General features: G+C 46.2%; 1 protein-coding gene across 1 annotated transcript in view; it reads left to right on the top strand.

Annotated features, from left to right (window-relative positions):
• Positions 1 to 1,297: 1,297 nt before the first annotated feature.
• The window catches only part of LOC130131342 (histone deacetylase 4-like), an 84,774-nt gene continuing 72,221 nt past the window's right edge, over positions 1,298 to 13,850 (top strand). The window contains exons 1-2 of the mRNA XM_056301003.1: positions 1,298 to 1,432; positions 6,031 to 6,433. Coding sequence (XP_056156978.1) covers positions 6,412 to 6,433 — 22 coding nt within the window. The 5' untranslated portion in view covers positions 1,298 to 1,432; positions 6,031 to 6,411. The remainder of the gene's footprint in view (positions 1,433 to 6,030; positions 6,434 to 13,850) is intronic.

The following is a 13,850-nucleotide window of genomic DNA, read 5'->3' as shown; positions in this document are numbered from 1 at the left end:
CTGATGCTCCATAGCTCATCCAGAGAAATTATAATCCTCTGTTGCCATGGATACGACCGTCCCAACAGAGCTCCCTTGTACTCTAAAAGAGGAACGACCCCAATTGATAAATGTGACTTGCATCAAATCCCGTTAGCGGCATAAATCCAGGGACCAGATAACAACCAATGTCTTTTGACAAAACTGGTAGTGATGGATGATAGATGCCAACCCCCCCTCCCCCCAAACACACACACTCACTCACACACACACGGGCTCTGGTTTAGCAGCCACCCTGACCCATTGAGCCTAGTAGGCCTGTGCCCGGTAGGCCTAAGGGGTCAGGGGCCTGGTATAACCCAACACTCTTTCTCTTTCTCTCTCTCTCTCTCTCTCTCTCTCTCTCTCTCTCTCTCTCTCTCTATATATATATATATATATATATATATATATGCACACACACAACACATCCTTGGTTTTATTGGAGCAAGTGAGAGTAGGCTGTTGAACCCAAGTCCTTTGACTTCCTGTTCGTCCAGTCTTCAGCTGCACAGCATATTTTGTTACAGTGAAATGTGCTGTGATCAAGTCAGGTAAACTTGGCAGCGTGACTGAGATGCAAAATCAAAGAAAACACAAAGTAATGAAAATATCAGCGTGTTAAATGAGAGCAGGCAGCCGGGGTGGTGGTGGTGGGGGGGATAAACACATCCGTTTCATCTATTTTCTATTTTATCTATTTACGATTCGCAGTCAGCGAGCCCTCCTGGGAATCGTTTAGATACAGACGTTGTTACCGGAACTTCGGATCTCGCACGGTAAATAGCTGCACGGGGAGGGAACCGCTTGCCCCCCCTTTTTTTTGGTGATAAAAAAAGGTGGATTAACCCCTTTTTTATTTTCTCTCGTGCCACTCTTAAACCAATCAGCGCGAAGGTACAGGAAAAAAAAAAGAAAAAAAGGAGAGGAAAGCTTTTCGAACTGGGTGCCACTAATCGCGGCGTCGCCGACATCCATGAGGACCGTGCCTCCCTCCACATTAGCGCAGACGACGAGGAGCCTGGGACCTTCTGCCGTGTGGGCCTGCGACGCCGGACACGCCCTTTAAACTTTTCACTTTTGACTTGCGTTATCTAAAAGCGGGGATATGAATGAAGAAGCGGCGGCGGCGGGGGGGTAGGACACTCGGACGAGCACGTATCGCGGTGCAGAGCGTCGGCGGCCGGGGACCGTCTCCTCCAGCAAACCCCGCCTCTGATGAATGCAGGGGCGCCACACGTGACTCCGGAGCAGAAATCCAGTATGGCGGAATCTGTCAGAAGATGAAATCCTCGCCCCGCTAAAAAAAAAACAAAAAAACAAACAAACAAAAAAAACAAAAACCCCACTTATGGAAAAGAAATAAATTGCCGGACGGATGCGGGAACAGCTGGCCGGCTTTCGGTCCGTCTAGGTGAGCAGGAGTGGGTTTATCTGGGGGTCGTCTTTCTTTCTTTCTTTCTTTCTTCTTTTTTTTTGTTCTTTCTTTTGGTCAAAAGAAACGTTGATAGGAGGCGAGGGGACGCGGTTACAGGACAGGCGAGAGGATTCAGCAAAACAATGTCCGGGCTGAAGTTTCCAGTTGAGCTCCCCCCCCCCTCTCTCTCTCCCTCCTTCCCTCTCCCCACACATACACACACATACACACACCTTCTCCGAATAAACATCGCTTATCCGTATCTTTTATACTCTTTAAGTGTCATTTTGACGACACCGTTTCCCTCTTCCAGCCGGGTTTGGAAGTGAACTGTGTAGGCAGTAGGAGGGAGAATGGACGCCGATGTTTATTATGCACAGTCCGAAAACGCCGATTGTTCGAGAGCTATTTTTAGAAACGCCGTCGGCCGTTCGCTTTTAATGCGAACATGCAGCCGCGAGTGGACTTAATGCGCACGTTTTCCCTCGAAATGTGTAAATCGTAGCTGTGTGTACAGGTCGGCTTGCATAAGAGAGAGTATGCATGTGAATGGGTCGGGATGGGCGGTGGTAATTCTCTGCATGCGTCAAGCCTCTCTCTCTTTTTTTTTTGTGAATGGAGGCGTAGGGGGTTGTTGAGGCTGTGGCACCCTTCAGCGCGAGACTCTTGCCACTTTTATTGCAAGTTCTGTAACGTGAAATGGAGATTTAAACGTGTGCGTTTTTATCTGAAATGTCGTATGTTTCTCCCCGTACATCTGTTTGGAGGTTGTTGTTTTTTTTTGTTTTTTTTTTGTTTTTACAATTATAATTTTAACCATAGGCCACAGGGCCTGTCTCCCCACATATTTCACCCTGAATAGAGGGACAATGAGTTTGGGGCACACACACATACACACACATACACAGATGGATTGGATGCCCCGAGAGAATAGTGTTGCATGGAGCCCCCTGGAGTGTGAGCCGCTCTCCAGGTCACACACGTACCCCTTTCCATCACAATACGCAAGTGAGGGTGTGCAGTGACCGACTTTTTGGCAATTTGTCCCGCGGCTGCACTGTCTGGCCCTCTGTCTTCAGACGCGACCCCCACCCCCCTTCTCCCCTCTTTCTCCCTCCCCTACCCAACGCCCATCCTTATTCTGACCCCCACCCCGGCTCAACACTACTCACACACACACACCACTCCCACCTTACCCTCAGGCAATTTTACCCCTTCAATTTGTGGTGGTATAGTGTACTTGATAATTTGGACCCAAGCAGTGATTAAATCTGACACCCAGGGTTCAGGCCTGAGGAATTTAGGCTACAAAGAAAAGAACAATCATTGACTGTTTCTGTCAAAGGCGAGAGCAGGCCGTTGGAGGCTCCCTGCTCTTTTAAATGTGGCATTTTGATGAGGCTGTTGTGATGCTGATGTGAAAGAAGCGTCAGAAGTTTAACCCTGACTCAAACTGCAAAGGGACTGGCCCACACTGATTTTTTCCAATGATTGTGGGTAGAAAAATGCTTCATTCTTGTTTATATTTATCTTTTTTTTGTTGTAAATTTCAGCCCAAATTGACTATCGGCACTAGATGGTGATCATCATAAACCAAGCACCTGCCAATGCCAACAAAAAATTTGTATTTCCGTAATGCACTAGTTAAGACTTTTCATTCGAGTGCATGTTCACTCAGAATTTACATCCCAAAGATTTTTTAAAGCATGCATGAAATCTGTTCTGCAAATAGAAACTTGGGTAAACCGAGTTTAGGTTAAATTTGCAATCTACTACATAACCAAATTTTATTTATTTTTTTAATCTAATTTATTATTACTACTTTATTAATCCCCGTGGGGCAATTCTTTCTCTGCATTTAAGCCATCCTAGCTGTGTAGGTAGGAGCAGTGGGCAGCCGCTGTGCAGCACCCAGGGACCAACTCCAGTTCGTCTTGCCATGCCTCGGTCAGGGGCACAGAGAATCAACACAAATATGCATGTCTTTTTGATGGTGGGGGGGAAACCGGAGATTATTAACAGGGAAAGAAATCTCATGTCCATTTTGCTATAGAAAAAACCCCATGAAGCCGACGCTGTGGGTCATTCAGTTCTGAATGTGCTGGATGCCTATTTGATTATACTGGATTAGCATACCTGTGTTTCACTTATAGGATCCTTGTGGGTGTTTCAACAAGAAGGGTTACAAAGCATGCCAGATAACACCTAACAGCCATCACGAAATACCCCCTTAAGTGTTTTTCCTAATGGGCCTCTGTTGCCTTGGTAGCAGGATATTCCCGGGAAGGAATAGCTGTCATTTATCAAACAAATTATGGACACCCTCTATAATAATGTAATCCTATTTCACTGTGATTGGCTAAAGGTGAATTGTGCTGTTTGAAATACCCCCGTGGAGTTGTTTAATTTGATTACTACCATTAAAATGACTGATAATTAAGGCACAGTGAGATACCTGTGAAAGTGGCCACCCACAGTTTTAAGTGAACTATATGTGGATGTAATGGTCTAGATGTTGCTTGTGTGGGCTATATCCACCCAGGTTTTTTGGTTGGACGAAAAACACAAAAACCTCTGCAAAATGTTGGTAAACAAGACTAGGTCGAAAACCTAGTATTGGCTGGACCATGTTTGGTCAGTGTTCGAAATTGTGACCAATTTGTTACAAGGATAGTCAGTGATAGTGTCTGTAATGTGAATTCCTGGATATTAAATGTTCATCTGCAGTTTGCTGTATTGGTCCCGGTAATATTTGTTGTTGAAGTGTACTGGAGCAGCATATCGCTTGACATGGTTAAGCTGCGTCCAAGAGCAATACTTTCCACTCATATCTTGGGACATTTGATTTGAAAGAGAACTCAGTTTAATTGTAAGTATGCCTATTTAATTATCTGTTACCTAAATATAAATGATGGCTTTGCACCAAGAACACAGTAGACGGGCTCAATGCCTTCCTTGATGTGATCGAGTATAGCAAGAGTTGTTGGACCTGGCAACGTGGTTTTGGTTTCAGTTACAACAAGTGATATTCTCTTGCAAAATACCCGCTCACGAGCACGCCTGGCATGGCGAGGCCTTCGCCTGACTGCAATCACTGCTGCCATGATCACTGGAAAGTCTGGGTGTCAGTTAGCACCAGCTCTCTGAAGACGCCAATAATTTTCACTTTCAACTGCGTGTGGCTATTAGCGTTGGCGTTTTGCATTGAGGCTCATTTGCGTAGAAAGGAGCCAATTTCACGCCAAATGTATGCATGTTACCTAATATAAATACGTGCAAATAGCACCGGAGCACCGAGACGCTATTCGCTTGGCAGGGCAGTCAGGGGTGCATTTCACCCTTTGCGAGTGTTTTGAGAATGACACGGGTTTCTTTTTGTGTTATTTGTGCAGGTTTAGTGGCCGCAAAAGCCGCGCAATCCTTTGGCGGATTCGCCAAGTGAGAGTTTTGTCAGAGTGATGGTTATTTGGGGTGCTTTAACTGTGCGCTTTGCCTCGTGCCTCTCGACGCTCAGCCGACCAGTCGAGTAACTTCAGTGACGTTGTTGTTCACCTGATCCAGCGGGCCAATCGTGTCAAACATGATCACTCACTCACTCAGTCAGTCAGTTAGTCAGGGATATTTGCGTTTTCCTAACACCTTTTTAAATGTCAAGTACCTCGTGAACCTGGTTTCTAACTCACTCACTCACTCACTCATAAACTGACATTTGGTCTCATACGCTGATATATACGATATACGCTGTTTTAAGATGTTGAACATTATTTTCATTAACTTATGTGTCATGGGCATCGGGGTAGCGCGGCGGCCTATTCTGTTGCCTACCAAGATGGGGCTCGCCGGTTCGAATCCCCGTGTTACCTCCGGCTTGGTCAGGCATCCCTGCAGATACAATTGGCCTTGTCTGCGGGTGGGAAGCCGGATGTGGGTATGTGCCCTGGTCGCTGCACTAGCGCCTCCTCTGGTCGGTCAGAGGAGGGGGAACTGGGGGGAATAGCGGCACCCTGGTGAAACTCCTCACTGTCAGGTGAAAAGAAGTGGCTGGCGACTCCACATGTATCGGAGGAGGCATGTGGTAGTCTGCAGCCCTCCCCGGATCGGCAAAGGGGGCGGAGCAGAGACCGGGACGGCTCAGAAGAGTGGGGTAATTGTCCGGGTACAACTGGGGAGAAAAAGGTGGGGGGGGCAAATCAAAAAACCCTTAAGCATCATTAGTAAGAAAATGTGTAAAACTTTTTTTTTATCTGCACCCCACAACTGTCCTCTCTTAGTGTCCCTGTTGTATTTTATCACTTGGTATTGAGGTGGAATTTCACAGAACCACCACCGACAGACATGCGAGCAAGATGTTCTGAATTGTCGGTTTGCTGGGATTCGGACAGGCGAACTTAAGCTGCGTTGAACCGCTGCAAAAGCATTTTATTTTATAATGTCGATGTTAATCGTCCGGTCAAGATATCATGTCACACAACAATTTCTGCTCTGCGTCTGGGATGCCGTGAGCACTTGCTAACAGTTCACTTTACATTTCTTTAATAGCTGTCCGCTTAATGAAGAGTGGTGCTCACGCAGTCTTCTCCTCCTCTCTCTGATAGGCTGGTGCTGTTGCTCCACAGCGAGGTGGCCCTCTCATTGGATTACCCAAATCCAAAAACTAATGGGGATTGGCTGTTGCTGAACGTCTGTTTCCTGTTACCAACCCCGAGACCTTGGGGCATTCTTGGGAGGGCCCCGCTCTGAACTGCTGTCAAAGTGTGTGTGTAAACAAACACACACACTCGTACGAAGAGCTGCACATTTTGGCAGGATAGCCATCTCTCAAGCACCAGACAGTAAATCGGCTACACACACAAACGACAAACGGGGACGACGCACACTCCTGTCCTGCCAGTACGCGAGATACACCAAGCCGGGCTCTCTCATCCTCTGCAGCCAAACTGTCCAGCGTGGATACGAACAGGGCCAATCTGTCAACAATGACGTCACACAGCCATCCAGGTAACTTACTTCCTGTTCCTCCCTCTGTGTCCTTTTCACTCAGTTTCATCCAGCGTGAGTGGCGTTTTGCTTCAACCTGACCTAAACCAGATGTCCGTGGTGTGGAGACATGTTTAGGATGTGTGTATTTGTTGAAGAAAACCGTTACTTTAGCTCATTAGTACTCGTTAGCACAACGAGAGATGTGTCTTGGCGGCTACGTTAGGCGTATTGAAATATATATTTAGGGGCAGTGTGTGAATATGTACTGATCACAGCCCGATTGAAATGCAATACAACGTGTTAATCAGACCTCATGAATGTTAATGGAAGGGAAAAGAAGTAAGCAGGATTCAGTGTAACTGTCTCTAATGAGCGAGGAAAAGGTCACTGACACAAACTAATCTACTTTGTCAACATCTTTAGCACTTTATCAATCTTAATTTAGAAGCTCTACTTAAATCTAATCTGATTGTACTGTTATTTATATATATATATATATATATATAATCCACTCCTCATATGTGTGTGTGTGTGTGTGTGTATGTATGTATATATATGTATATATATATATATATATATGTGTGTGTGTGTGTGTGTGTATATATATATATAAAATATTCCATTCCTTATATATATATATATATATATATATATATGTATGTATGTATGTATGTATGTATGTATGTATGTATGTATGTATGTATGTATGTATGTAAAAAAGTGCCAAGTAGATAGGGAAAAGGTTAGTTTCTCTCTCTCTGGGCTGAGTGAGGGTGACGGCGGTGTCGACCATGTTTACTTTGTACACCTGGTAATGTGTGCACTATAAATACCATGGTCGAGGTGGTTACCTGGGCCCCGGGGGGGACACGAACGAGCTCCGAACCTCAGCCAGGTTCCCACCGTCTCGCCTAAATGCAAACCCCCCCCCCCCCCATATTTTTTTTTTTAAACAAGCTGACTTATGGAGGGATCAAACTTAATCCGGGAAGGATCAAACTCAAACGGCACGCAAAGGTCCGGGGTGAGGGTACCGCTGCTCACCGCACCGGGATTAAACTTGACTAGACGGGGTTATCGATACCGCATGCATACGACATAACGGTTTTGCCCCGACATTGGCTTGCTAAAATTAATATCATTGAACGAGGGGAAGTGGTGTTTGTTTCAGCTAACGCGCACGCGAATGAGTAAACCTGATACCGCCATCACAACGCAGTGTGTCTGCCACGAAAGGGATGCGTTTCCAACGAGTGAACTGGTATCTGTGTGTGAAACGTCAGGGCCGTAACGTATTAGGTGTTATCCATGCTCGAGGAGTGTTTTGGATGTGTGTGATGGGATGACACCATGTGCTCAAAGTCTGTTAACATCCCATCACGGTGTCTGCCCCCTTTATGCCTGCCCATACTTTTCCTTATACCCAGGCAGGCTCAAGCGCATTACGTCGTTAGATCAACCCAGGATTAGGGAGGCTCAACAGTTATCATTAGACAGGCCATTCTAAATGCCTGACCACATTTACCGTGCACACACCAGCCCGGGCGGGAAACTAATTCGTCTGTCCGCTGGCTGCAGCACTGAGGAAACTCTGAAAATTCACTATTTCCCTAATTTCCCCAAGCAACCTTCACTATTTCACACAGCTGGCTTCATTTTTAGAGCGGGGCACCTCCGAATGATGATCTGGGTCACCTGTCTGAGGGGCGTGTAGAGCAGATTAGTTTACCAGCCACAGCCGAAGTATACCAGCATTTAGCCGGTGTTTATTTTTTTATTTTTTTGGGATCCCCCCCTTTTTTTCTCCCCAATTGTGTCCGGCCAATTACCCCACTCTTCCGAGCCATCCCAGTCGCTGCTCCGCCCCCTCAGCCAATCTGGGGAGGTGCTGCAGACTACCACATGCCTCCTCCGATACATGTGGGGTCGCCAGCCGATTCTTTTCACCCAACAGTGAGGAGTTTCGCCAGGGGGACATAGCACGTTCCTCCCCGTATTCCCCCTCCAACCCGAACAGGTGCCCCGACCGACTAGAGGAGGCACTAGTGCAGCGACCAGGACACATTTCCACATCCAGCTTCCCACCCACAGACACGGCCAATTGTGTCTGTAGGGACGCCCGACCAAGCTGGAGCTAACACGGGGACTCGAACTGGGATCCCCGTGTTGGTCGGCAATGGAGTAGACCGCCATGCCAACCAGATGCTCGCCGGTGTTTATTTTCACACCCTGCCCTCGACTACCTGACATCCTTCCTGCAGGACCTCAGTAGTCAGCTTTCCACCAGAGAGCCGAACAGGGCCACCATGTTACCAGCCTGAACTCACATAACTCGCCTCACACCTCAACTACAGATCTCTTCATTTCTCTGGGTGGCACAGTGGCCTCACAGCAAGAAGGTCCTGGGTTCGAACCCCAGGCCATCCCAGGTCCTTTCTGTGTGGAGTTTGCATGTTCTCTTCACGTGTCTGCATGGGTTTCCTCTGGGCACTCCAATTTCCTCCCACCATCAAAAAGACATGAATGTTAGGGTTAATACTCCTGTCTGTGCCCCCGACCAAGGGAATAGGAAGAAATAACTGGAGTTGGTCCCCGGGTGCTGCATGGCGGCTGCCTGCTGCTCCTAGCTACACAGCTAGGATGGGTTAAATGCAGAGTAAATTTCATTTGTATATGAACAAAATGACTAATGAAGAGTATTCTGTTCTATTCTATTCTATTCTATTCCATGTCTCTGTGACTGGTAGAGTTTATTTATACTCTTAAGCCTAAGCACAGGAGACCAACTAAACTGTAGACATGCGAAGAAATTACCACACACTGTCTTTAGCTTACAATTATAGGCTATATTGGAACCCTCCATCAAACTCTCAACTCAAGTGGTTGAGAGTTAAAGTGGCATAGAATTGGGTGGGTTGACCTTCTGACATACCTGCAGAATGTTGCCAAACTAAATTATTATTCTCTTCCATTCAAAGCTTTTAGTCACAATTTGAGATGATTAGCAGCGTTTTCCTCGGCACGCCTTAGCCTGTTACCGCTGCACAGGAAGGGAGGTGGTCAGCGACTGTCTGCATGCTCTCCTGTTATGAGGACCACCGACTCAGAGCCCTGCACCTTCAAATGTGTGATGTGGACACAGATGCCGGATCCAAACTCGAATTACATCCAGATGTCTCAAGGTTGTCAGAGCCATTGGGTTACACCATCCATCCATCCATAATCCAAGCTGCTTATCCTAATTAGGGTCGCGGGGATGCTGCAGCCTATCCCATTAGTCATTGGGCAGCAGGCGGGGAGACACCCTGGACAGGCCGCCAGGCACAGGCCGACACATTTACACCTAGGGACAATTTAGTACGGCCGATCCACATGCCCCGCATGTCTTTGGACTTTGGGAGGAAACCGGAGCACCCGGAGGAAACCCACACCGACACGGGGAGAACATGCAAACTCCACACAGAGGATGACCTGGGATGACCCCCAAGGTTGGACAACCCTGGGGTTCGAACCCGGACCTTCTTGCTGTGAGGCGACCGTGCTAACCACTGCGCCACCGTGCCACCCCCAGTGGGTTACACTTTTAAGTCAAATAAGTTCATTATATCAAGTCAAGTCAGCTTTTTATTACCAATGTATGGTCACAAGCAAGGAATTTGATGTGGAATATTGCTCTCAGTTACACATGTACACATGTACACAGCAATATATGAAAAGAGTAAATTAAGAAAGAGGTAAGTCTAAAACTGAATAAACTAAGTATAGAGAGTAAAGATATGAGCGAATGCACATCCAAGTACGAGTAATATTCGAAGTGTAACAGAATAGCGGTGTGCTATAAGTAGGCTATGATAAGCTAGTATTACAATAGCGTTATTATACAGAAAACAAACTGTTGCAAGGTTGTTGGAGTAATATGCATTAGTTAAGTCCACATCTGTGTTCTCACATAATGGAAGTGTAATCCACAGCCCTTATGGTTTTAATGGTTTTTTTTAACATTTTTTACATATTTCATCTCTTGGAATTTACTTATTGCAATGGTATTTTGGCTTTTTCACACTGGACCTTGTAATAAAGTCGGCCATGTGTGTGTGTGTGTCTGAGTGTATGTGTGTGCGTGCTTGAGCAACTGCGTGCATAGGTCTGCCCCACCCGAAGTGGACTGGACCGTAAGCGCATATGAATGTGTACTCGCGTGCGTACGTACTCGTGGGTGTATTAGCGTATGCTTTGAGCCGTTGTTATGGTCTGTAATGAGTTTTCCTGCATGCACTTTTTCTGATCCCCTGAAAATCTTTTTTTTCTTTTTTTTTCTTTGGTACAATTCTTTTCCTAGAGGAATGGCAGTATAGAACACTTTGTTTAGTTTAATGTTTCCCAGGAAAAAAAAAGGGGGGGGGCAAGCTGATAAGGCCCTCACATCTGTCTTTATGGGCATATCAGCAAACATACTGGAGTGTTTGCAGAGAAGTGATTAGGTGCTGTGAGAGCTTTGGCATATTAATGGGAGTATTTGTTCCATGCTTATGATCAACGTTATGCTAACGTGTCAACTTTGTTTGTTCGTCGAAGGCGCAGTGCTCTTGAACGCCACACTCAGGGTTCGGGGGCGGTGGGATTGGTCGATGTCAGTTAGGACGGTCCTAACTGACGTGTATTTGCAAGTGGTTAAATCTGTTTATTATACCCCGCCTGCAGCAGCTGTACACACACACACACACACGCCTTACTAAATTGCGGACTCTCAAAAGAATCTCACCACGATGAAGCCCAGAAAAGTCGGCACCCTTTGGAACTCAATGTCTTATCATGGACGTGGGAGTGAGTGACAGCCCCCCCCCCCACCGCCCCCCGCCCCCCGACTCTCTGAGGCCCCTCTGTGGTTGTGGTCACTTGCCAAGCACGCTTATCAGTTCCCATAGTGACAGTTCAGGCTGCCCCTTGTCCAAATAATGTGTGTGTGTGTGTGTGTGTGTGTGTGTGTGTGTGTGTGTGTGTGTGTGTGTGTGTGTGTGTGTGTGTGTGTGTGTGTGTGTGTGTGTGTGTGTGTGTGTGTGATAAATAAATAAAGAGATCAGAAATCGGAGCCCTGCATGCAGAGATTTGGAATAATCATTTCGCTCCAGCTGCGTCCAGGTCGGCCTTTCGCCGCCATTAGAAGATGAGCATGAGCCAAATTTGTTCCAAACGCTACCCGTTCAGATCGAAGCAGGTTAGACTAAACTGCAAAGAGGCCCGTATTGATTTATTAACATTTTCTCAGGTTGAGGGAGAGAAGAAAAAAAACGGTAAAACTCCTAAAAAGTGTTAGAGAGCGAAGGTGATGGCATTACTAGGCAACGCTTTGTTTTGCTTTTAGTCAGAAGTGCAGGGGCCTTCCAGGAAATTTTACAATGTTTACTTCCACAGCAAGAACTGGGCCTTCTCTCGCACACGCACACGCACAAACACACACCGAGTGAGGGCATAGGTAAGTAATATGTGTAGTTTGAACGTCGCTGTGTTAACATGGGAATGACACAAACCATTTGTAAGCACGCACTGATTCAGAAGAAGATGGTTTTGAGTGCAACGTGACACGGACTGTGTCCAGATTAGTGTTGTTGTTGTTGTTGTTGTTCTTCTTCTTCTTCTTCTTCTACCGTTTTATTTTGCTGGCTGTGTGTGTGGGTGTAAGCATCTTTTCATGGTTCTGAACCTGTGAACTTGACACACTGCTGCTCTCGTCAAAGGCTCTTCGTTATGTAGGTTACAAGTCAAACTTTTTCCAGCGTTATGAGCCTCGGTCTTGTAAAATAACAATGCTTTCAAAAAAGCAACAACAAAACATCACTGTAATGACTTGGGGTCAGAAGAGTTCATCCTCTTGAGCTTGGTCCCAGGGTTAGATAAGCCTCCCAGGGTTTGAGCTGTTGAATCTACTACATCGGTCGCACCTGACGTGTCCGTTTTTCCACCAAGTAAGTGCCAGACGGGACCCATTTGGCTTGTCAGATGGAGTCCCGTAGAAATGGTACTAGGTAGTTGTGAATTAACATCGTGTGTTAAAAGGAAACCCGATTTATACAAGGGATGAGCCTCACAGATGTCTTGGTGTTTTGTTCGAGTCTTAATTTAGCGCGAACACATACTCCTCTTCTCCGGTGTTCGGACTTGGGCGACAAACCAGCTGAGGGGTTAGCACTCAGCTGCAGTATAAAAAAAGTTTTTAAAAGGTTTTTGAATCACCGCAACTACGAGAGGTCCTTGATTGTACAGTCATAACTGTGCACAAAGGTTACTGGGCTGATAGGCCCGGTAGTATGTGAGAGTAGCAGCGGACAGACACACACACACACACACACACACACACACACGGACAGAAAAACCGGCGTTTTTCCTGCCATTATAAGATGTTTGCACAACACCCAAGTCGATTGAATGGGAAATACGGAAAAAAAGATTTTAATGTGCAGCTCTCAAGCTAAAAAAAAAAATCTACCTAATAAAACGTTTTGCCTGTCAGTCTGTGGATGTGCAGCCTCCTAGGCGGACCCTCGCACGAATGCGACCAAGTCTAATATCGCACTTTTCAAAAAGAAAAGGTTTGCTGTGTGACCATTTTGGTCCGACCCTAACCCTGTCTTTATTTTCATAATGTAATAAAGCTGGGTAAACCGTTTACACTCGCGCATGCGCGGCTCACATCTACGTTTGAATCAGATCGGGCAGCGACAAGAATATGCATCACTTCCTGTTTTGACTGCAACCTAGAGGAAGTTGTTCCTTGAATTTTTTTTTTTAGATTATAAAAATTCTTTTAATAACTTCTGATCATGTCGCTGCCCGATCCGAGGCAACCGTAGATGTGAGCCCTGCATGCGCGTGGTTGAGACAGAGAGCGGCGTTGGTGGAGCGAGCTAGAGAGTGAATGAAGAGAGGGTGCGGCGATAGCAAGAACAAACGTTTTTCGAAGGTTTTGAATCACCGCAACCACGAGAGGTTCTTCATCGTACAGTCATAACTGTGCACAAAAGATTTTTGGCTGATAGCTCTAGTAGTTTGCAAGATTAGCCGTGGACAGACACACACATGGACACATACATGGGTGCACAACCAAACATCAAGAAACTCTTTGCAAAAGACAAAAAAAGTAATAAAACTTCTGTCTATCTATCTAAACAAATGAATGAAATGAGGGGAAAAAAAACACCATGATGGGTCCTCTAGTAATAGTATGCCAGGTAACATTATAGGCCTATTGTGCCACCAGTCCAAGCAGGGGTCAATCCCCGTTACCTGAACTTAGATATACAATATATTCCCCCCTTTTTTCGGTATATTTGTCCCACCTATCAGTGGTTCTATAAGATATTTGCTCACAAGAGGCTTCTTTACCGATTTCAGTAGCCCAGCCCTGAAAGGACGGACTCCCTGGAGTCTTCCACCACCC

Source organism: Lampris incognitus, chromosome 21 (assembly GCF_029633865.1).
Source record: "Lampris incognitus isolate fLamInc1 chromosome 21, fLamInc1.hap2, whole genome shotgun sequence".
NCBI classification, from domain to species: Eukaryota; Metazoa; Chordata; class Actinopteri; order Lampriformes; family Lampridae; genus Lampris; species Lampris incognitus.
The sequence above is the reverse complement of the archived record's forward strand: the minus strand, read 5'-3'. Positions and strand labels throughout refer to the sequence as shown.